Source organism: Myotis brandtii, unplaced genomic scaffold, assembly GCF_000412655.1.
Source record: "Myotis brandtii unplaced genomic scaffold, ASM41265v1 scaffold174, whole genome shotgun sequence".
NCBI lineage: Eukaryota > Metazoa > Chordata > Mammalia > Chiroptera > Vespertilionidae > Myotis > Myotis brandtii.
In genome coordinates, this window is record NW_005356437.1 from 4,200,634 (window position 1) to 4,226,215 (window position 25,582).

Below are 25,582 nucleotides of genomic sequence, written 5' to 3' on the forward strand. Positions count from 1 at the left end.
CATGTGACCTTAAGTCTCTTTCAATCTGGGCTGGTTCTTCATTCTCTGCCTTTCATGACCTTGTCATTTGTGGAGTACTAGCTAGTTAGAATGTCTCTCAATTTGTGTGTCTGATGTTCTTTCATAATCAGGTTCAGATTATGCATTTTTGGCAAGGATACCACAAAACTGATGTTATGTCCTTATCAATGCATTATATAATGAGGTACATGATACTGATTTGTCCCATTACTGGTGATGTTATCTTGATCATTTATTAAGAAGGTGTCTGCGAGGTTTCTATACTGTTAAATTACTCTTTTTCTCTGTAAATAGCAAGTATCTTGTGGGGAGATATTTTGAGACCAAGTAAATGTCCTGTTTCTCAACATACTTGCACCCATTAGTTTTAGTAACCCTGTACCCCTTGATGATTCTTGCTTGATAAAGAACCTTTTGAATTTAATTCCTTAACATCATTTTGTTGACTGGTATGTCATATTTCTTGTCATAGATGGATAAGAATTAAAGGAATTAATGTAAAGACAGCCTAATTTATAAAACATACCTTTTTCTTTGTATAGTCTTTTATACTCATCTTTTTCTGAATGCCCTTAAGAATGTAGCACAACACAAAAATCATGGAATTAAAAATGTGGTAGAAAGTTGATTCTTTTTTTTCTTCCTATGTATACTTCAATATATTTGGGTCATCATTAGAACAAAGCTAAATATTTCATACTAGCAAAACAGGTAAAAAAGATGCTAGAGAAGTAAAAGGAAAGGGCTGAGTTAATAATAAAAATAATTTGCCACAGTGATTTAGAGATTTTTCTTAAACTCACTTTCATTAAGGTTTTCTTTTTAAAAAAATATATATTTTATTGATTTTTTACAGAGAGGAAGGAAGAGGGATAGAGAGTTAGAAACATCGATGAGAGAGAAACATTGATCAGCTGCCTCCTGCACACCCCCAACTGGGGATGTGCCCGCAACCAAGGTACATGCCCTTGACCAGAATCGAACCTGGGACCCTTCAGTCCGCAGGCCGACGCTGTATCTACTGAGCCAAACCGGTTAGGGCTTCTTTTTATTGTTAAATATAGAAGCCTTTTAAAAAAAATCTTCACTCAAGGATATGTTTATTGATTCTAGAGAGAGAGGAAGGGAGAGAGAAACATCCATCAGTTGCCTCCTGTACATGCCCAGACCGGTTGAACCTGCAACCTAGGTATGTGCCCTGTCTGGGAATCGAACTCACAACCTTTTGATGTATGGGATGATGCTCCCACCAATTGAGCCACTTGGCCTGGGCTATAGAAGCCTTTCTTATTCAAGGGAGGCAGTGGCAAACAATATTTTTGTGTTTAGTCTTCTTAAACCTGAAGTTGACTTTTTAAAGGCAACTTGAACCTGAAGCTGACTTTCTTGATTTTTATCTTTTATTCTGTAGTGGGTTACCTACTCTTAAATGTATATTGTGCGATATTTCTTTTTTATTTGTTCTACTTCATTTTATAAGCTAGTGCAGTGGTCGGCAAACTGGCCCCTTGTGTGTGGCTCTTCCACAAAATACCACGTGCGGGCGAGCACGTACAGTGTGATTGAAACTGTGTGGCCCATGCCACGGGGCTCGCGAGTTGCGGTTTGCCGACCACTGAGCTAGTGGAACATGAAGACACAGCTGGGTTAGCTATCTCTTTCTTGTCTATCTTTTAACAAATACTTGACATTTAAACCTAGTGAAATAATTTCAATCCTAATAACATTTTTGGATAGTATGTTTTCCCAAAGGATGAAAAAATATATATTGAAAAATCTTGGAATTTGGTTAGATGTTGAGTTTTTAAAACATTTATAATGGGGCTTTTTATTCTCATGACAACTTTCTTCTCTTTTAGGAACTTGCTTTCCATGATTAAGTGTGTATCCTCATAATGCTATACATTCTTTTAAGTTCTAAGCTTTCGTCCCTATTTGGATGTTTTTAAGGTGTATCCCATTTGACAATATATATAAGATGTGGTTTAGAAATAATCTTCCTTTCCTCCAGAGCCATATAGTACCTTTGCTAACTTGTTCTAAGGAAGTTGGGTTTTGCTTGTTTGCTTTTTGGCAATATCACTCAATTTTTAAAATTGAAAATTTGAATTTGGCAACAGCTGGTTTGTTTCCTTACTAATTTTAAACCTGGAAAAAGAACATTGGAAAATCTATAATGGATGCTGTAATTTAGCTAAAATTTGGATCATCTCAGGATAATACCTTTGAAGTTTCAGCTGACCATACTAGAAAATTAATCCTAAAAGCTGATCCCCAGAAGAGATCCATGAAAGTAATATTTTTGATAAGTTTTTATTTTCTTTAGGATTAGGAAGTTGAACTCTGTAGTGTCTACTTTAGGTATCAGCCACTTGACAAAATTCTTTTTGTTTCTTGATCAGTAGGCTTCATTCATTTATAAAACATTTACTGAATTTACCTAACTTAGTGTGCCATGCACTCTTATAGAGCTGCAGATACCAAACTCACTCTTTCTGCTAAGGTTGTCCTTTATTTTTAATGCCAGCCAGGCTATTCTGGACACTTGGAGGGATTTGTGAGAAATTCTTTTTCTTTGCAGATGTGCCTTAGAACCAGTAAAATGAGTGATAAAAGATGAATAGGAAAATATATTACATCATGCTTTCAATTTAGCATAGAATATCTTGTTTTTTTATGAATAATCTATAAATCTATAAGTTAGCAAGTTCAACTTAAGATCAGTTAGTTACAGCACAAGTGGATAGAAGTGATAATCTTTGTAAAAATGTTACCTTCTATTTCATTGCTTAAAAATGATTAGGTGTAGCTTTTCCTCTTTCTTCAATATGAGAAATGCTTAAAATAGCAGTAGGTACTCATTTAATAGTTTAATATTGAGAACAAATATTGCAAATAATCTAGTTTGTACATTTCAGGATAATTTCTCAGAGTGGATTTATACATAAACTATTTAGGTTTAGTGCTTCTGATTTGAATATAACAGGATTTTTAGTTATGTTCATAACTAAAATACATTAAAAATTTAAGCATTTATGGGAAATGCTAAAATGGTTTTATTGATGTACTGTAACACCTGTTTGAGTTCCTTTGTGACATTTCAGCATTGCTGATTTTGTTGGCTTTGGTTTAGAATTTATTCTCTAGTGGAATCCTGTAGTGGAGTATTTACTCTTTTTCCTTTTGAAATATTACTTAGAAGAATGCTGTCTATTAAAATAGAATTAGGTAAGGTCCTACTGTGTAATTTTTATGAGCCTCCATTAACTCTCACAAAAGATGCTCTTTTGTTTTTGATTATCTCATTTTGAAAGTGCCTTTACATTTTCTTTATAAATGGTACAAGATTAAACCCACAGTCTCCATATATTATTCACTCCTAAAGCAAGAGTGATACTATCTTTCCTCAATGATTCAAAATAATGTCTATTTAGGGAAATCTGTTTGCTTATTCATTTTTGAGTATAAGTATGTGGAATCTACAAGTTTTGGTACTTTAGGCAAAAGAAAGAAGTTGTATCCTGAAAGTAATCTGACTTGGGAGAAGTTTATAAGTGGATCTACATCGCCAGCCAACTCACTTGTCCCATTACCTAAGGATATTTATTTTGTTGTTGTTGCATTTTTAATTTATATATTCTTCAGGGTATGTTAATCAAAGGTTTGGAGCTCCTACTGAAACAGAAGTTGTAGACTTAGCCCAATATCAGTTTGAGCAAGATATGATTTCTTGGGGGTTGTTTTTATTTTCAAAGTGAAATGAGTCTGTAAACTTAAAAAAAAAATTAGGTGTATTTTTTTGTTCAAAATTGAATGTTCCCTTTTTGCCTGTATTTTCATTCAGATATGTTGTTACTGCTGATTAGCATTCAAGAACTGAAGGAAAACTGGGAAATTTGGAAAATCATCTTGTTTATAATTTCTGAATATATTTTTAACTATATCTTAATGTTAAATTTCAAGATCTCATTAGTTTGGAAATATTGAATAATTTTCCTGGTGTATATTTGAAATATTAGATACGAAAAGGATTAATTTGTCAAGGAAATCGAATGGAAAAGACTAGACGGTGATTGTTTAATAGTTTTAATGTAGCACATCTCATTCCATAAAGGTACAATGAAAACAAATAAGATAGCTCTGGTGTATTAATTTTAAGCCTTTTCCATCTCTTAAAGAGCCACCCCTTAGGAACTCCAGCTATGGAATACTTTGTTAATCTATTTGGGATTTTTGGATTCTTGAAAATACCTAATTAGATTGTATTTCTTGAGATACTCGGTATTCAGATCTTTTTCTAATTTGTATTACTTTCCTCTTGTCATTCCTCATATTCCTCCCCAATGTGATTATACAGTAAAATACTGTTTTAAGTTACAGCTCAAAAAATATAGTCTTTAGTTTATTTAAAACTAAAAGACTTCAGGACTTAAACTCTATTGGAAACTTAAAATGAAAAAATAAAAAAGCTGGCACAAAGCCTCATAAAGTATTTTTGTAGTTATTAATTTGATACCTCTTGCAATATGGCTGTTTCACTCCTTGACATCTTTTAGATTTCTTTTTTCATTATTTTTTTAATTTTTGGAAATTATAGATTTGATGGTTAAATTTGTAGGTTTTTTTTTTCTCTTAGTCCAGACTATGTTCATTTCTCACTTGTACAGAATTCCATATATTCCTAAAGCAGAAGTGTTAGCTCGTTCTTTCATCTTTAGGCTTAAAAAAAACTTAGTCCAGATGTTGTTAGGTAATGGAATAACCATTCCTTTTCAGCTATTCGTATATTTCCAAACTGGCTGGCAGAGCCAGGAGGAAGTTGAAGGCACTAAAACATTAACTTTGGTTGGTTGCTACCTTCATAGTGCTGAGACTATAACCTTTGTTGGTTGATTGATAGAACAAGAGAGCACAATCCTCGTTCCACTAACAGGTAAGGAATCCTTGTGATAACCAGTTGGTGTGAGAGAGAGATTACTTGATAGCATTTTTTTTTCTTAATTTATCCCACAATATACTGTATCCCTGAAATAGGGTAGTGTGAACTATGTTCCATACAGCAGAAATATGCAGCACCTTTCTATTTAGAATAAGGTCTGAAATTTAATAGGGATGTATTACTCGGTACCACAAAGTATAGTTGATCTGTTTTCCACTGTTAAAATTTATCCTGCAGTCCCTATAACTTTAAATACATGTCTGCCTATCTTATTCTCCTTTCAGCTTTTCCTTGATCAGTTGCTGTATGCTTTGAACTTCCTTCTCTTATTTACCTTATTCCTATAACAATGCAAACTATTTTTCAGTATCTTTATCATCATCTATTATTTGGGTATATCTTACTGCTTTAATTTCTGCATTGTAGCCATTAATGATTATTTCCTGGTCTTTCTTGACCTCAAACCAAATGATCATATGTTTTAAAAAGATTTTTAGTCTGTATTACCTATATCCACTATCCTGCCCTTCAACTTTTAAATATGAGTGCTGGAAGAATAAATCTTTTTCAGTGGCAGTAGCCATAGCTTGATAAAATTCAAGTTTAGCTTTGTATTGCTATAATGTGGGACTGTAGTCTTTTAAATTACTGAAGACTTAAAAACCAAGAACAAATTCAGCTTCTTAAACAGTTCCCAAGGTTTATTAGTATTCCTGTTCATATGCTTGATTTTTCTGTTTCTACTTTTCAATCCATCTTCTTCTCTTTTACAGAAGAATTAACTGGGGACTCCTTTAATATATCTGAGGCCGAGTGCCTTTCCCTGTCCCATTAAGAGAACTGTGATCTTGTTTCCAGTCATAATTTATCATTTTTCAATTCAGTCTTCACCACTTGAAGTTGAGTGGTTTGTCACAGAGTGTGTTATGTTTTAGACCAAGATAGGTCCCTTCTTAATAGTTTCTGAAGAATTGATCATTTGTGGGGACAGACTTCTAAAATTCAAATTGAGAAGGCACTAAAGAAAGTGCCCAAAAGTAGCTAGCTCCTTTTTATCCTGAGGATAAGTCATTACAAACTCAAATGACCAGAGAATGTAATTTCTTAATAAGAATTTTTCTCTTAAATCTATATTCAGCTCTCTATTTCAGTGCTTCTCTCCTACCAGAGGTGCAAGGAGTGATCCTAGAACCACAGATACAGCCAAGACCACGGAGAGCTTTTGACGTCAGGGGTCCATTTTCTCCACTGAACCCTTGGAGGCAGAATATCCAGCTTCTGGAGAGAGTGGGAAAGGATAATAAACAAGTGGGTGCTTTCCATTATTTACTTGGGTTTATTTATAGATTGGAGTGTCCTTCCATTGCCCATTTAATTCTACTGGTAAACTCCTTGGGTTCATATTAGAACTGAGTGGGGCTGCAATCTGTTTGTTTTTCTAAGAATGCTAACTAGTGCCCATTCAAAAAAGCGACCTAAAATTTATTTAATTTTCTCTCCAGGTAATTAGTAATTTGGAGCACTTGATTTAGTGAATGACTTTGTAGTCCACAGGACTTTAAAAAAGGGAATATTTGCCATTTTAGCTTTTAATGGTACTAGTTGACTTCTAAGTGCTCTTTTATATTCCAGTAATTAAGAAGTTTCTGTATTTTATCTTTGGGCAAACTGGACATCTGAACTCACCTAACTTACATAGTCTGATGTCCAAGGTATTATCCTACCCTGTTAGTGAGAAAGTTTTGGTCTTTTTCCTACATCAAACTTTAGGACTTCATATTAATTAGATCTTTTAGAAGATGAAGTGATAGTACTGTTATGGTTTTACTGTCAAATCTAGATTTCATTCTTTAATAAGATAAATATGAATGAATATAAGTTTCAGGATATAATATCCCTGAAAGGCTATGTTAAATATATTCATAGGTAGTTTTCTAGTCCCTAGGAATACTGTTATTTGTGGCAAAAGCCTTGTCCTAGATTTTTCCCATGGCATTAAAATGGTTTTCTCTTAGTTTCTTTGATGCCAAGGGTAGGATTTGATTCCAGGAAATTCTTATCATCTACAATGGGTAGAATGTGAACTTGGTGCCTTTGGCAAGTTTTTTTTTTCCTTGGTGGATTCCTTCTGTGACTCCAGGTATCTTGATAATGGGAGACCGGTTTATTTGTTCTCTAATTGCCCAGATTTCTTTCAACTGGTAAACATCATACTTCTTCAGCAAAAGGAACTCTCCTAGCAGAGCCTTCATGGATGATATCTGTCACACATGCAGCACCTGCAGTTTGGAAGGCAGTGGTGAACGGAGCCATGCAATATATCTAGAAGACACAAGGATGAGAGAGCCACCTGATCTTGTCATTTATAAACTTTAAGATTTACTCTGGTGTACTCTTGGTCTGGAAATGGAAAGGCTCAATTAATGAAATAATTTTTTCAGATTGGATTTTACATGGCCATGAAAATATTCCTTTCTATTCAGAAGACTGAAATAGAGGAAGCATGAGAGACTCCTTTCTTTTAAAAGCAGCTCTCTGTATCTGTTTCACTTAAAAGATTTGTGGGATTGAAAATCACCTTAAAATCAAGCAGGCAAACATTTTTTTGTAGTATTATGAGAGATCCAAAAAATTTAGTGAAACTTTTTTTTCTCTGACACTCAAAGAAACTAGAAATAAACTAGAAGCTAGAACTTTTTAATTACTCCCAAATTATTTTTAAAATTAAGGCTACACTTTTAGCTTATCTTTTTCTGGTCTTGAGTCATATTTTCATTTGTCAAATCAGTATAGAAGTAGAAGAGACATCTTTTGAGATGAAAGTAGCTTTTACTCCTTCTAAAGTAGTAAATACTTGTTAAACTTGAGGAATTGTTCTGCATTGAAGACATAGTAAAGTTTGAATGATACTGAAACAAAGCAGGTAGTAGTCCATGTAAGTGTTGCAAGATAATTATCCAAACTATCAATTAATTGATCATAATAGTTATCAAAATTTTTCTACTTCTCTTTTTGATATCTCTTAACTGGTCAGTTAAAGCTATTAAAGTAGTTTTTAAAAGTTGCCCAATGCTATCAGTTTGTTTTATTTGGTATAAATTTTAAGAATGGAAATTGTAGAATTATTAATATGTTAGCCTTTAAAATGTTTTAGGAATCTAGAAACATTTGCCAAGTTATAACCTGGCCTTTAGTCTTTCTTGGCTATCTATTAGACCTGTATTTGCCTCATTGATTATAAATAAATTTTTGTATGTGTAGTACTTAAAAGAAAGTGTAAAAGGTCAATTTAAACTAAAATTTCTTTAGAGAGCTCTGAATTTTCATAAATCATTACAGCTTTTTATGCTTGATTTGTTTTTGTTAAATGTTAATAAGAAAGTCTTTACAAACATATAAATTTAAAAAATAGCTGCTCAACATTTTAGAAGGAACTTAGGGAAATTGAAAGTGAGATTTCTTGGAAGTTAAGTTAGTTGAACTCTTTGAACCAGTTTATGGCCTGTGAGATTATTAGCCTTTTGTTTCAGTTTTGAAAGATGAAAATGATTTAATTTCTTAATCTCATGCTTTGATTAAATTTTAGCTCTGTTTCTTAAAGTGTACAAAAGAAATGTAAGTGCATTTCTATTCACCTCATGCCACTAAAAGCTATTTAAAACTGAAACTTTTTGTATATTAATGTAAATTGATTTGTTTATTTAAATTTTTATTTTAATATTTTTTCTTTCAGATTTTTAAATATTTTGTGTCACAATATGCAATCTTATATTTTTCAGTGTTTATTTTATGAATATTATAAGCTAATTTTTTTCTAGAATGACTGTAATATTTGTATTATGTGATCATTTGAAAACTAATAAATATTTTCTCCTTGAAAAAAATGCACTTACGATAAATGGCTTATTTTTGTTTCAGGAGTAGAAATTGAAAACTACAACAGTATTTTTAAGTGTATTTTAATTTTATGTGTCGTTATCTAAGTATTTCTAAATATATATCCTACCCTTTGTATGTTAACCTTTTTTGAGAAAACAATTTTTAAACTGTTAAATTAAAACGATTATCAAGTCACCCAGTGCCAAATTTATGAAATAGGTGATCTATTTAATAGTCAGTTTTTGCATTTTCATGATTTGCTTCATCTTAGTTTTGTTTCAAGAATTGGATTTTTTAGATGCCACTTTTAATGTCAATTTTGCAAACCAGGAAAACTCTTGAGTCAAAATTATACATATTAGAAGAATATGGTTAAATCTTTTAAAAGCAAAATTGTTCAAAATATAACATCTTATAAAATAGCATGCAAAAGACAGCTCCTGTATGCAGAAAAACACATTTGAAAATAATGGCTGATTGGAGACTACTTAATTTATAAGAGCTGTTAACAGGAGAAGAAAAATTTTTTATATTTTAGTGTTCTGCTTGAGCAAATAATTGTAGAAGGTAAAATATTAAGAGTCTCTTGCTTTTAACCTGATAGGATACATATTGGTTTTAATGATTCTGGTTTTTATAGCTACCTAAACTTAACTGAAGCCCCTGGAGCAATTTACCTTTTCTAAAAAATGCAGAGTCTGCTAGAAGCAAGACGATTTTCCTTTTGATTTGAAGAAAACTTTATAAGAAGTGGACTCCAAAGATTAAAAATAAACATTATGATGGGGTCCTTGGCAAGAAATAAAAGTTAAATTAATGACAACTTTTGGATTAAATGAAGTAATTTGGCTTCTCAAAGAAATTATACTCTAAAAAAAAGAATTAGAAATGGAAATTATAATTTAGAATAGCTACTACATTTGGGGAGGTGGGAAAGGAAGTTAAAATTCTTGGCTTTATTCTGGTAAGTTTGGAAAAGATGAGCAAGGATTCTGTGAATAAAAGTTTGTTTTTAGAGTTAAAGCAATTAAAAAATTTACAGACCACATATCAGCAGGAGGCTGTATTTTACTTGAATACAAAAAAAATTATCTTTAACTGTATGAAAGGGTGAGGTGTGGAAGGTTAAATAAAAATCTTGCACCAGAAACTTTAAACATTGTAAAAATAATGGTGATATGAGCGTTTTAAATAAGTTAGTTTTTATTACATGGGCTCTTCCCTACATTATCAGTAGCTTTACAATAAAGACATTACAGAATGTTAAACATGGGTTACCTTTATATCTTTGAGGTAAAAGAACATAGGCTTAATCATCAATTGGATTAACTATAGATACAGTTTTGTTCTTTAGAGAGGAAACAGTTTTTTTAATAACTTCTGTCTTAAAAAAATACATGACATAAGCAGTGTGGCTTACAGTTCATTGTAAATATGTGCACAGATCTTATTTTACTTTGCTATATTGAAACAGTTGAGCAAGATGTCAGTTGCTTAGATGTTCTAAGCAATCTCTTGCTTTTTATTCAGGTATTTTTTATTTCCCATTAAACAGACTTCATATTAATTTAGTTCTAAAATGTGAAAGATTTGTGTTTCCAAAAATATGCACATACGTGCTCTAAAGTGCCCCCCCCCCCCACCCCCAGTATGTACATCTAAGGTAATTAGGTTACTACGGTAAAAATGTTAGGGAACTTTGAAGTATGCATCGGAGTTTTCAGGAATTATGACCAAAGGGATCTCTACTCCAGAGGTAAGGTATGGCATAGGTAGAAAAATGTTCAAAATGTGTTCAATGTCATGCCTGACGATAAAGTGAACTATAACAGGTATCTTTGGATTTTCAGAATTAGAAAAATAATTTTCCATAGTGATCTCTCCCAGAGAAGAGAGATAGATAAATCACAAATTTGTTTTTGTCTGATTTTGGAATACATTTAGAAACATATCTACAGATATTCTACCCTTTGTGTTCTTGACCTCATTTATTCCAGGGCATCTCTTCCTATCCTTGGTCTCTTAGTGTTTATGATCCATATTTAATTTAGTATTTCTTAGACTCTGAACACTTTTAAAATATTGTGCTTTTCATGGAAAGTTGAGTACGTATTCCATGAAATTATTGCCTGGCTTCAGTTTTGCTGTGAATGCCTATTTTTATTAAATGATGCCTAGAACTTAGAAAACAGTAGCTGTAGTAATTTTTACTTTGGTTTGAGAAATTCAAGTTTTATAAATATTCCCTTAAACACTGTAACTTGGGGATTTTTATACTATGGGTTAAGAAATAATATTGTTAGTATATAAAATCATTCAGAGAAGAAAGATATACTATTATTCTCTAAGGAATATTAAGTAATTCAATGAGTCAAGTGTTAGCATATTTAGTATATCTAGAAACAAAGGAAAATGCAGTATTCAGTCCAGATAAGCTAGAAAAATTAGTTTTTTTCTAGATTAAATTACTAATTTACTCAGTAGATGGTAACATGCTAAACACAATGAACTTCCATCCTATCTTTTAATTCTTTTTATAAGAACACCAGCTCCTGGACATTTGCTTTTAGTAAAAATAGTTTGCTATGCTATCTATTCCACTTATGCCTTATGTAGAGCAAATGATGATGATATGAACTACTAAGAGAACTCACTACTTAATAAGGTAGTTGGTTCCATGTTCAGGATGGTCTAATGTTAAGAAGTTGATCCAGAATTTACTTCTGCGTCATTTTTTTAATATGAAAATTACTTTAGAAATAATCTAGCACCCTCATTTTATATATGAGATAACTGGTATTCAGGAATATCACGTATATTTCTAATATCACAATTGATAAAATGTCTGGAGGGCTCAAGTCTCTTGACTGCAAGCTCAGAGACCTGTACTTGCCTGTGCTTTACCTCCTTCTCATGTAGATTCTACTTCTGGAAAACACAGAGCAAATCTGACTTTTTCAAATACGACTTTTTCAAAAGGCCTTCAGGACTTTTAACATGACTGTGTTATATCTCAATTCCAACCCAAGTTGTTTTTTTCCTACATATTAAGTACCTATATTTTCTTTTTTTGTTTTTTAAAATGAAATCGTGTATAGAAAGTTGTTTTCATAAAGATAACACTAATCAAATTAACAGCAAATTCAAATGCAAACAAAGAATTCCATTTCATCAAGCATCAAAAACCACCAATCTTTTAGTCCTTTTCTTGTACATTATTCTGTATCTACATTCTCTGCATCTGATTGAATCCCTGGATTCTATTTCACTTTCTGCGTGACATTCTCCACAGATATATATCGTTGACTGCTGCTTTGGGGGTTGGACGTCATTTTGGGTGTCCTTTGTTAGTCCATAGCACCCAAGCACCTATAGTTTTGCTCTTGTTCATGTGGTATAGTTTTAAGATCCTTAAAAGTTTTGTAGATCTACTCTGAACATACTTCAGTTTATCATTGTTTTCCTTAATGTGTGACACTAAATCAAGATAGTACAGGTGTGGTCACCGTATATTTGGCTCTGGAATACTCATACCACTTTGTTTATCCTTACATATTTAGCCATTAAGGTGCTTAATTTTATGCATGTTGAGATTCTGTTGAGTAATATAGTGATATGCAAAATATTTTGTTTTCCTGAAAATTAGGCAAGTAGTATATTTATACAAAGGCTAATATTTACAGTTTAGTGGAAAACAAAATTGACTCAAGTTAATGGCTAAGATCCTGAGAAATCATAGTAAAAAAAGTACAATCTCCATTTCAATTATTTTTATTTGCTGAATTCTGATGCAAATAACCATAAATTCCATATTAAAAGCCCTTTGTAATATATAATGTTATTTTTTTCAGTTTTTTTGCTAATTTAAGGGTAACCAGGCCCATTGGAGCTAAACTGTTGACACATGATTGACATTGAAAAGAAAATGAACTTGTATTTACTAACAATTAAAATGAGAAATGAAAGGCAGTGCTTTAGTAGAAAAGTATAGACTCTATACCAAACAGCAGAAGATGACAAAGGAAGTAGTAGTCCTAGAAGCCTTAGGTTGGGGCCTAAGTTCTTATGCAAGCATAGATTTAAGTTGCCCCTTGAAATATAGTGCAAGTACTCTGCGATAGCAATGGTGTTTTGATATAACAGCATTTTTCTTATTTCAAGAAAAACGATTTTAAATACAATGTTACATGCAATAAACATTAACATTTCAAGAAAAAAGATTTTAAATATAATATTACAAAAACTGTACTAACAGTATAATATCACAAAAGTTGTAGGACATACTAAAAATCTATAACAGCATTTTAAATTACCAGTTAAATATTTAACTTTTTTCTCCCAAATTTTAAATTGAGTTTCAGGAAGACATGAGTTTTTTATTTAATAGTTGTGTGTACCTCTTAAGGGTACAAGTATCCTTGTTTGAGAAACACTGGCTTGATATGTAGAGTATATTCTACCTTACCTGAATTAGAAAGAATTTTAGGGTAGATGAGGGAGAAAGAAAGGAACAGATGTTTAACATGCTTACTCTACACCTTTGGCTAGGTGCTTTACAAATATTTTACGTAATTAATCCAGTTGACCTGTGAGAAAGGTAATTTTTGTATTTTACATGTGAAGATACTGAAGCTCAGGGGTAACAAAAACTGCCCAAAGGCATATAATCAGTAAGAAACAAAGATGGCATTTGAAAGATCTGTCAAAATTAAAAGAATTCTCTTGTACCACTGATTGCCAAACATCTTTGCCCCAAAGAATGCATATTCTCAGGAAAATTTCATGTAGAACCTCAGTGTTGAAAGTAGATAAAAGAGATATTTTACTTAGGATGCATTTCTTAATTGACTTTAAAAAGTTTTAGTTTTACAGAAAAATAGACCAGAAAGTACAGAGTTCTGTCACACATGAATACCAGGTGTCCCTTCCCATACTTTCCTCTATTATTAACATCTTGCTTTTCTGTGGTGCATTTGTTACAAATAATGAACCTAGTATTGGTATATCATTCAATTTTATAGTTTACATTGGGGTTTGCTCTGTGTCATACAGTTATATGGCTTTTGCCAAGTACATAATACTGTATCACAGTTACAGTGTCATATAGAAGTCTCATTGGCCTACAGATGGCTTGTGCTCCACCTACCCATCCCTTCCTTCACTCCCCACCCCTGACAACCACAAATCTTTTTCTGTCTGTAGTTTTGCCTTTCTGAAATGTCATATAGTTGGATATGTAACCTTTTCAGACTGGCGTCTTTTACTTGGAAATATACAATGCCTTTTTAAAAATCATCTTTGGCAAGGTGTCCACATCTCTCGCCCATTTTAAAAATCAATTATTTGTCTTCTTGAGTTTTAAACAGGTTTGTTTGTTTTTTTGGATACCAGTCCTTTACCAGATAAGTGTTTGGCAAATATTCTGTGGCTTGCCTTTTCATTTTCCCTGCTAGTAGTGTCTGTTACAGAGCAGTTTTAAATTTTGATGGAAGTTCACTTAATCACCAAACCAACCAATGATCTCCTAGATTTTCTCCTATGTTATTTTACAGTTTTGACTTTTACATTTAGGTTAATGATCCATTTTGAGTTAACTTTTTTGAAAGGTGTAAGGTGAACGAATTATGTGTGTATGTGTCCAGTTATGACACCATTTGTTGAAAAGACTGTCCTTTCTCCTTTGAATTTTCTTTGCTTCTTTTTCAAAGATCAGTTGACTATATTTGTATGAGTCTATTTCTGGGCTTTTATTTTGTTCCACTGGCCTGTGTACTTTTGCCACAATACCACACTGTCTTGAATACTGTACCTTTTTGGTAAGTCTAGAAGTTGGGTAGTGTCAGTCCTCTGATTTTGTTCTTCAGTATTGTGCTGGCTGTTCTGTGTCTTTTGTTTCATATAGCTTTTAGAAACAATTTGTCTCTATAAAATGACTTTTGGGATTTTGATTGGGGTTGCATCGGATCTAAAGATCAATTTAGGAAGAACTGACATCTAACAGTATTTAGGCTTATTAACATGGAATATCTCTCCATTTATTTATATCTTTGATTTTTCATCAACATTTTGTAACATTTTCCATCTATATCTATCTATCTATCTATCTATCTATCTATCTATCTATCTATCTATCTATCTATCTATCTACTTTGCTATCTATCTATCTATCTATCTATCTATCTATCTACTTTGTACATATTTTGTTAGATTTATACCTAAATACTTTATTTTTTGGGTGCTAATGTTAATTGTGCATTTTAAATTCCAAATTTCAATTGTTCATTGTTAGTATATAGGAAAACAATTGACATTAGCTGTATCTTGCAACCATGCTATAATTACTTATTGCAGGAGTTTTTTTCTTCATAGGGATTTGCAAAGACAGTTTTATTTTTTCTTCTCTTGTTCCCTGTATTAGGAGGAAAGCATATAATGTCTCACCAATAAGTATGATGTTAGCTATAGGTTTTTTGTAGATATTCTTGATCACCTTGAGAAAGTCCCCCCTCTGATTCTAGTTACTTCATAGTTTTTTAAAAAAAATCATGAATTGATATCGGCTTTTGCCAAATGGTTTTTCTGAATCTGTTGATACGATCATATGATTTTTTCTTTTTGGCCCATTGATGTGGTGGGTTACATAGTGGATTTTTGAATATTCAATCAGCCTTGCATCCATGTAATAAATCAAAATTGGCCATGGTGTACAGTCTTTTTACTCATTGGATTTGGTTTGTTAATATTTTGTCAAGAATATTTATGTCTTAATGAGAGATATTGGTCTTTGATTTTCCTTCTAATGCCATTTTCTGATTTTAATATTAGGCTGGCCTTATTGAATGGATTAGGAATTATTTCCTTGGTTTCTACTTTTTGAAAGAGATTGTGGAGAATTGGTATCATTTTATTAAATATTTGCTAAAATTCATTACATATTTGATGAAACTATCTGGGCTTGGTGCTTTCTTTTTAGAAGGTTGTTATTGATTCAGTTTATTCAATAGATATAAGCTTACTCAGTTTGTTTTTTCTTGTGTAAGTTTTGGTAGGTTATATCTTTTAAGGACTTGGTCCATTGCATGTAAGGTATTAAATTTGTGGGGGGAGCGTGATTCATAATATTCCATATTATCTTTTGAATGTCCGTTGGATCAGTAGTGATACCCCTTTCATTTCTGATATTACTTGTTTGCGTCTTGTTTCCTTTTATTTGTTGACCTGGCTAGCGATTTTTAATTTTATTGATAAAATAATGAGATTTTTATTTTGTTAACTTTTATTTATTTTACTGTTTTCAGTTTCATTGATTTCTGCTCTAATTTTTATTTCTTCTGCTTGCCTTATTTTATTAGGTTTATTTGGCTCTTTCAAAGTACTGATTTTGCTGCATCTCAGAATTATAAGTTGTATTTTCATTTTCTTTTTTAAAAGTTTCTAATGAGACTTTTTTCCCCCTACCAATGTGCTTTTTAAAAGTGTGCTGTTTAATTTCCAATATTTTGGCCTTTTCCATCTATCTGCAAATATTTGGTATCTGTTACTGAGTTTTGGTTTATTTCTGTTGTGCTAGGAGCATACTTTTGTATGTTTTCTGTTCTTTAAAATTTTTTTGTTTTATGGCCCTTACTCTTGGTCAGTGTTCCATGTGGGCTTGGGAAGGTGTATTTTATTGTTATTAGATGAAATATTGTTTGGATGTCAGGTCCATTTAATTGACAGTGTTGTTCAGTTAAAAATGTTCTGATTTTCTACATGCTAGATCTGTCAATTACTGATAGAACAGTGTTAAAGTATTCAAGTAGCATAGTGGATTCATCTACTTCTCATTTCAGTTCTATCAATTTTTGTCTTACCTGTTTTAAGGCCCTGTTGTTAATAAATACTTATTAAGGATTGTTATGCATTCATAGGGAATTGAGCCCTTCATTATGTAATGCCTCTCTTATGTCTGATAACTTTTCCTTGTTCTGAAGTTTGCTTTTCCTGAAATTAAGCTATTCTAGCTTAAAATAAAGCTATCCTAGCTTTCTTTTGATTAGTTTTATCATAGTGTAACTTTCTTCATCCCTTCACTTTTAATCTCCCTTTATCCTTATATTTAAAGTGGGTTTCATATAGACAACCTATAGTTCGGTCTTGTTTTTTTATCCACTTGATAGTCTCTGTCTTTAAATTGATATGTTTCAGCCATTTACATTTAAAGTGATGATTATTATGGCTGGGTTAATATGTATATTTTCTATTGATTGCCCTTATACTTTTAAAATTTATTTTTTCTTCTACTCTTACTCTTTTGATTTTTGAGCATTTTATGAAATTCCAGCATATCATTATACTTCTAAAATACTTTTTGTAGTTGTTGCTCTAGAGTTTGCAACATACATTTATAATGAATCCATCTTCAAATAACATATTTCTTCATGGGTATTGCAGGTACATTATAATTGAGTATTCCTACATCCTTCCTCCATCTCTTATAACATTGCTGACCTTTACTTCACTTTTCGATAAGCTATAATCATCCAGTATATTGTTGCTGTCATTTTGAACAAACTGTGTGGTACGATCAATTTAGAATTTTAAAAATAAAGGTTTTTTTTTTTTTTTTTTTTTTTTTGCCTTTTAAAATTTCTTTTCTGATGCCCTTCCAGAAAGAAATTATGTAGATCTTTTCTCTGGAGAACTTATTTTAGCATTTCTTTCAAGGTGGGTCTACTGGTGACAAATTTCCTCCATTTAAAAGTATATTTTTATTGATTTCAGAGAGGAAGGGAGACAGAGAAAAAGAGAGCGAGAAACATCAATGATGAGAGAGAATCATTGGCTGCCTCCTGCACACCTTGACTAGAGATAGAGCCCACAACCCGGGCATGTACTCTGGGAATTGAACTGTGATCTCCTGGTTCATAGGTCAATACTCAACCACTGAGCCATGCCGGCTGGGCAAATTTCCTTCAATTTTGTTTGAGAAAGTTTTTTATTCCCTCCTTCACTTTTGAAGGATAATTTTGCTGGATACAAGATTCTAGATTGGTAGTTTTTATTCTTTCAGTGTTTTAAATATTTTACTCCACTCTTCTTTCTTGCATGGTTTCTGAAGAAATGGCCATGTAATTCTTATCCTTTTTTCTCTGTAGGTAAGGTTTTCCTTTCTCTACTGATACCACTGGCTTCTTTCAAGATATTTTGTTCTTTGTTTTTTATCTTCTGATGTTTGAATATGATATGCCTAAGTGCAAATATTTTGGTATTCATCCTGTTTCATATTCTCTGAGCTTCCCGAATCTGTGATTTGGTATCTGTTAATAAATTTGCCACATCATATTTATCCATTTGACTATTGATGGGCACTTAAGTGGCTTCCATATATTGGCTATTGTAAATAATACTGCAATGAACATAAAGGTGCATGCATATGTCTTTTCTAATTAGTGTTTTATAGTTCTTTGGTTAAATACCCAGAAGTGGGATTGCTGGGTTCTAAGATAGTTCTTTTTTTTTTTTTTTTCTTTTATAGGGTTTTTTTAATTGAATTTATTGGGATGACATTGGCTAATAAATTTTATAGGTTTCAGGTGTACGATTTGTATACATCATCTATACATTGTATTGTGTGTTCACCACCTCAAGTCCCCTCCATCACCATTTATTCCCCTATCATACTGTTTTTCACAATAGCTGCACCAGTCTGCATTCCCACCAGCAGTACATAAGGGTTCCCTTTTCTCCACAACCTTGACAACACTTGTTTATAATAGTCATTCTAATAGGTGTGGTATCTCATTATGGTTTTGAGTTACATTTCTCTAAAGATTAGTGACTTGAGCATCATTTCATATGTCCATTGTCCATTTGTATGTCTTTGGAGAAATACCTATTCAGGTCCTCTATCCATTTTTTAATTAGATTGTGTGTTTTCTGTTAATTTGTATGAGTTTCTTATATATTTTGGATATTATCACCTAATTGGATCTAACATTGGCAAATGTCCTTCCTTCGATGTGTAAAGATTTTTGTTTGTAGTTCCATTTGTTTAGTTCCCTTTAGGTTTTCTACCTATTGCTGGCTACAGTGGTGGTTTTTTCTTCTGATAAGCTATGGTTTTTCTGTATTTGCCTGGTTCTTCAGTATTTGGGGTGGCAGTTTGTCCTGTGACCTTGGTTCTCTGATGGATCTAAGAAGACTTATTGGCTTTTAGTTTAGCTATTTTTTTCCTTTTTTCATTGTGTTCAGGGGGGTGACACCTTGTACTGGAAACTAGAATGAATTTTTAAATATTTGAATTTGCCTTCAATTTATTTTGAGTCTTAACAAGTAATAGTGCTTTATTAGGAGACTTCTAAACCTTTGTAGTTATTTAATTGCATTCACTTAATCCTATTGAAGTATCTACCTACTAAAGTTCATCTATCTCTCAAGCATTGGCATTATTAAAATGTTTCTACCTCTCTTCAAAGAAATTTTTTTCATTGTCCTCTAGAACCTGGATCTATCTCTTGTTTCTTATCAAGGACTTTGTGGCTTAAGTATGTTCTCAATGAGCAAATCTTCCTCTCTACTAGGATCACTCCCATCAGCATCTAATTTTGCGGTCATGTATTATCTTAAGAAATGGAAACCACCCTGACCCTTTTCTCACACTCTACTACTGCTCACTTTTATTACCAAGAATTGTCTACTCGTGTTATAATTTCTCAAATTTTATTTATTTTTCAATCTATTCCAATTTTGCCGTTGATTCTATTACCACTATAACTGCTCTTGTCAAGGCCACCTAGGGGCTCCCTGTTGCCAGATCCACTGTATACTTACCTCCCCCTTCCTACTTGACCTTTTAGTAGAATTTAATGTAGTTGAAAAGTGTTTCTGAAACGTGTTTTACTTGACTTTCTTCTGGTTTCCCTCACAGCCTTTATTTTTTAGTTGCTGCTGCTGATCTTACTCTTTCATCCAACTATGGAATGTAGTTCAATGCCCAGTCCTTGAGCTTTTTCCTTAACCTCTTCTCCTTTTACAATTAGATGATCTTATCTTATTCATTCCCTTATTAACTCTCCTCAAGTTTTTATCTCTCAGCTACTTCCTCAGCTCCAGTCTTGATATCCCCTTAGATAATTTTTAAAAATTAACACGTTCAAACTTGAGCTATTTTCCTCTTAGTCTTCCTCGTCTCAGTGCAGCACCAGTGTTCATCTCATTATGTCAAAACCCATGGAGCAGTCTCTTCACCTGTCATATACAATCTATTCATTATCCACTAGTCTAATTGTTTTTGGATTTTATTTTTTTTAGCCATTTTTTTGGCTTACAGGAAAATTAAGCAGAAAATACAGAGTTTTCATGTTAATGCCTTTCCCCTTGTTTCATCTAATATCTTGCATTAGTTTGGTACATGTTATAGTTTAACCAGTTTTCATTTATTAAAGCCCATCGCTTACATTAGGACTTTATGTCATACAATTCTATGGGTTTTGTTAAATGCATAATGTCATGTATCCACCAGTATGGCCTTATAGAAAAGTTTCACTGCCTTTAAAAATCTCTACCTATTCATCCCTTGCCATCCCAATCCCTGGCTACCACTGCTATTTTCTTTTATTAATTTAAATCAGTTCTTTCTTTTTCTTTTTTCTTTTTAAAAAATATGTCTGTGTTTATTTTAGAGAGAGAGGAAGGAAGAGGGATAGAAACATCGATGAGAGAGCAACATCAGTTGGCTGTCTACCACATGCCCCCTTTTGAGGATCAAGCCTGCAACCTGGGCATGTGCCTTGACTGGGAATTGATCCAGTGACCTCTTGGTTCATGGGTTGACACTCAACCACTAAGCCACACTGGCCAGGCCACTTTTTTATTTTTTAATTACAGTTGACATACATTATTATATTAGTTTCAGGTGTACACTAGTGATTAGGCATTATATGACTTACTAAGTGATCATTATGATACATCTCATATTCATCTCACACCATACATAATTATTAGAATACTAGAAGCCCGGTGCATGGATTTGTGCACTGGTGGGGGTGTGGCCTGTGGGGATAGGCCCGCTGTGGGAGCACCGCTCATCCTCATCCCGGTCATCCGAGCGGCGCTCCCACTGTGGGAGTGCACTGACCACCAGGGGGCAACTCTTGCGTTGATCATCTGCCCCTGGTAGTCAGTGCATGTCATAGCGACTGGTCAACCAGTTGTCTGGTCATTTCGCCATTCGGTCGCTGGGCTTTTATATATATATAGATTATTAACTATATTCCCTATGCTGTACTTTACATCCTCATGACTATTCTGTAACAATTTATATTTCTTAATCTCTTTACCTTTTCCACTCATCACCCTAACTTCCCTCCCATTTAGCAACCATCAAATGTTTTCTGTATCATTTTTGTTTTGCCTGTCCACTTATTTTGTTTTTTTTTTAAGTTCAGTTATTGATAGATATGTATTTATTGTCATTTTATTGTTCATATGTTTTTGTCTCTTGTTTTGCTTTCCTAGAATGTCATATAGTTGGAATCACACAGTGTGTAGCCTTTTTTTTTTACTGGCTTCTTTCACTTAGCAATATGCAGTTAAGTTTCCTCCTTGTCTTTGTGGCTTGATAGCTAATTTGTTTTTATCACTGTATAGCTTTACCATATTTTGTTTACCTATTCAACTTTGAAGGACATCTTGGTTGCTTCCAATTTTTGTCACTTAGGAATAAAGCTGCTATAAACATTCATGTGCAGGTTTTTTGTGGACATGTTTTCAACTCATTTGGAAAAAATAACCTAGTAGTGCAATTGCTGGATCTGATAGTAAACCTATACTTAACTTTGCAAGAAACCACTAAACTGTCTTCCAAAGAGGCTGTACCATTTTATAGTCTCACCAGCAGTAAATAAGAGTTCTTGTTGCTCTACATCCTCACCAGTATTTGGTTGTGTCAGAGTTTGGGATCATAGCCACTTTAATAGATGTATGGTGGTATCTCATTGTTTTAATTTGTTTAATTCCCTAATGATGTCAATTTTTGAGTGTCTTTTCCATCTGTATACATTTTCCATCTGTATAAATCTTTGGTGAAGTGTCTGTTCAGATCTTTTGCCCATTTTTAAAGTTAGTTGTTTGTTTTTCTGTTGAGTTTTAAGACTTTTTTGTATATTTTACCAGATAAGTGTTTTGCAAATATTTTCTAGTCTAGCTTGTCTTTTCATTCACTTAACAGTGTCTCTTGCAAAGCAGAATTTTTAAATTTTAATGAAATACACTTTATCAATTTTTTCTTTAATGGATCATACCTAGATTTTCTACTGTGTTCTAGAATTTTTATAGTTTTGTCTTTTACATTAAGGTCTGTGATCCATTTTGAGTTAACTTTTTTGAAAGGTCAATTGTGTGTGGTTGTATAATACCATTTGTTAAGACTGTCTCTTCTCCTTTGAATTTTCTTTGTTCCTTTCTTAAAGATCAGATTTACCTCCTAAATGTCTCTCAAACCTGTTCACTTCTCACTATGTTCATCTATCAACCTCTACTCCAAGGCACCATCATCTCTTGCCTGACTATTGCAGTAGCCCTACTGGTCTCTTTGCTTAATCTCTGGATTTCTGTGTTCTTCACAGAATATTTGTTATAATGTTAAACCATAAGTAAAATCATACACATTTCATGCTTGATACACAATTGCTTTCCTTTGTAAAAACAATCAAATCTAAAATCTTTATCATGGCCTATGAGGCCCTAAATGATCTTGCCTGATTTTTTTTTTTTTTTTTAGAAAACCGGGGGTTATTGTGTGTTGTTTATATTATTTTTTAACTTCTACAGTAGCTGCCTCATAGTAGACACTGGATGAATAATTTCCATGAGGGAAGCTATAGGCAGCCTTTGAGATGCCCACATCTAGTGAGTGAGATTGACTCATAAATAGGTCAGTTGCATTGACACTTTAGTGATGTTGGATAGCTGTTGAAGTTCTGGAAAGGAATCAATGAAAGATTAAAATAGAAAAACACCTCTCTATGCCTCAGTTTCTTCATCTGTGAAGGAGCTAATACCTTACTGGGTTGTTTTGAGGGTTAAATGGGATAATATATATCATTACTATGTGCCAGGTTGAATAAACATAAAAGTGTTTCTGTTATTATATAAAGGCTTTCTCATTCAAAATTTTATTACATTAGAAAACACATTTTATAACATGCAGCTTTCTTAACAGATATCTCACTTCCTATTTTACAAAGAAAGACTTCATTCTCCTGATATCATATATAAATCTTAACTTTTATCACCCATCCTTTTCTCTCCCACCTATGCTCTTCCTCATATTACCTCTGCTTTCTTAGAGGTATTAAGGTTTTCTTATTCCTTTTTTTTTTAGTCTTTAACTTCTTCCTTTCATCTAGATCCTTGTATGCATGCAAACATATTAAACTCTGTCCAATTAAAAATTATATCTAACTGTAGCTACTGCCTCACTGCTTACTCTGTTCACAAACTTAAAAACTGACTATAACATTCTCTCCATTTCGTCAATGCCACTCACTTCTCAGCCCACTTCAGTCTTATTTCTACATCTTAGTAACTTTATTCAAATAATAGTATTGCTGTTATCAGTGACATTATCACCAAATCAAAGGGACAGTTTTCATACCTTATCATACATGTGCTGTCAGCAGCACTCATCAGGATGGATGCATTCTCTTTTCACGTTTTCGGGCCTGTGAGTCTTTATACTCCTCAGATTTCCTTGTATTTTTTTGGCTGTTCCTTAGTCTTATTTGCAAACTCATTCTCACTCTATCCAGGCTTTATTTTATATATTGCAGTTTCTAAGGCTGGGTCCTTGGGTCATTATCTTTCAATTACTTTGGTGTCTCTATACATACTGTATATTAATTATGGAAGTCCCCCCATATCTGCAGGTTCACTTTCCATGGTTTTAGTTACCCACAGTAAACCATAGTCCAAAAAATATTAAATGAAACATTCCAGAAATAAACAATTCATAAGTTCTAAAATGTGCATGTGAACTATGAGTATTGTGGTGAAATCTCATGCTTTTCTGCTCCGTCCCATCTGGGACATGAATTATCCCTTTGTCCAGCGTGTCTACCTGTTAGTCACTTAGTAGCCATTTGATTATCAGATTGACTACCAGGGTATCTCAATATTGTGTTCAAATAACCCTTATTTTACTTAATAGTGTTCCCAAAGTTCAAGAGTGGTGAGCTGGAAATTTGGATAACCTGAAAAGAAGTCGTGAAATACTTTAAGTAAAAAGGTGAAAGTTCTTGACTTAATAAGGAAAGAAAAAGAAATTCTATGCTGAGATTGCTAAATTCTGCAGTAAGAACGAATCTTCTATCTGTGAAATTGCCTAGTTTACAAATGAAACTATCATAGGTATGTGTGTATAGGAAAACATATGCAGGATTTGGTATTATCTGAGGTTTCAGGCATTCACTGGGGTCTTAGCACATATCCCCACGGATAAGGGGGGAATACTGTACCTTTATACTGATAATCCATGTTTAATAACATCCAACTTTATAGAGTGAATTACCTACTTGGCATCTCTTTGTGCCCAAGAGCACTTCAAACACATGTTTTAAATTTATGGTCTTTTACCCCTTCAAATCTGAGCTTCCTTTACTATTCCTCCTTTTAGTGAACATCACCCGTGCCCATCCAGTTCTGCATGCCGACACACTAGATATCTTCCTGCATGTCTGTGTATTCCTTACACCTTTACCCAATTTTTTATCCAGTCCTTTTGATTTTTGTGTCTAAAATATTTCAGCAGCCTATTTCTGTGTCTCCACTACTCTGGATTAGTCCATTATTTCCTAACTTGAACTATAACAGTTCTAATTGGTCTTATATACATCCTTGTGCTAATTGAATCATTCTTCACAGTGCAGCCTGAGTGATGTTTCTCAAAATACAAATTTAATGATGTTGGACTTAAACATTCAATTGGTTTCCTATTGCTCTTAGGATCCATGGGTAGGTAGCAACAAAAATCCTTAATTTAATTTGTGACACCCAGAAAGACCAAGGTCCTATCTCTCTCCAGTCTTACCTTTGGCCACTTTTGGGTGTTTTTGTCTCTCTCTGTCTCATCCTTTGTCTCAGTCCAGTGATCATTTCAGGAACACATCAGATGCTCTTGAATAAGTTAGGTCACCATCCTGGTTGCTCCCATAGTGCCACGTGCGTACTGTCCCATTGCTTATAGGCACGTTTTTACAATTTTGTGGACCATTTCTGTCTCTAGCTAAAAGCCCCTAAGAGACCAAGGATCTTGTTTGCTTTTGCTTGCTATTTGCCAGTGCTTGGCACAGTTGACTGGCTTATTCCCTTTATTTCATGGAATCTTAAGATGCCACTCTTATTTTTCTTTTACTTAGTAAAAAAAAAAAAAAAGTTATCAGTGAAAGGTAAGCTCACAATAATGTTATTGAAATAATTTTCTGTAAAAGCTGAATTGAACTGTAACATTCTTCCAGCCTTTCCATGATGGTAAAAAATGTTACTTGCTAAAAAAAATTTTAGAATGTATTTATAGACTCTGATACTTGATGAAAATAATTGGTACTTAATGATTCTATTATTTAGGGCTTTCAAAACTGAAAAATTAGATCTGTAATTTTGCAAATAAAATATTTAAGCTGGTTTCAGTTTGGCTTTAGGTGTTGGTTTGAAGCCTTTCTGAACTTGGAAGCAGTTCTGACTTGTGAGCATCTCCGGGAAGGG

General features: G+C 33.0%; 1 protein-coding gene and 1 pseudogene across 5 annotated transcripts in view; one reads left to right on the plus strand and one right to left on the minus strand.

Annotated features, from left to right (window-relative positions):
• The window catches only part of TSC22D1 (TSC22 domain family, member 1), a 170,729-nt gene that overhangs the window by 28,269 nt on the left and 116,878 nt on the right, over positions 1 to 25,582 (plus strand). Inside the window, exons 2-3 of one of the 5 annotated variants that reach the window (XM_014537224.1) lie at positions 6,112 to 6,268; positions 7,148 to 8,642. The exons of 1 other annotated variant lie outside the window; for it this stretch is intronic. In XM_014537224.1, the coding sequence (XP_014392710.1) occupies positions 6,112 to 6,268; positions 7,148 to 7,165 (175 nt within the window). In that variant the 3' untranslated portion in view covers positions 7,166 to 8,642. Of the gene's footprint in view, positions 1 to 6,098; positions 8,643 to 25,582 lie in introns of those variants that run through there. 3 more of the 5 variants (XM_014537223.1, XM_014537225.1, XM_014537226.1) reach the window with 3 other exon arrangements.
• LOC102257683 lies at positions 11,976 to 14,737 on the minus strand (annotated as a pseudogene).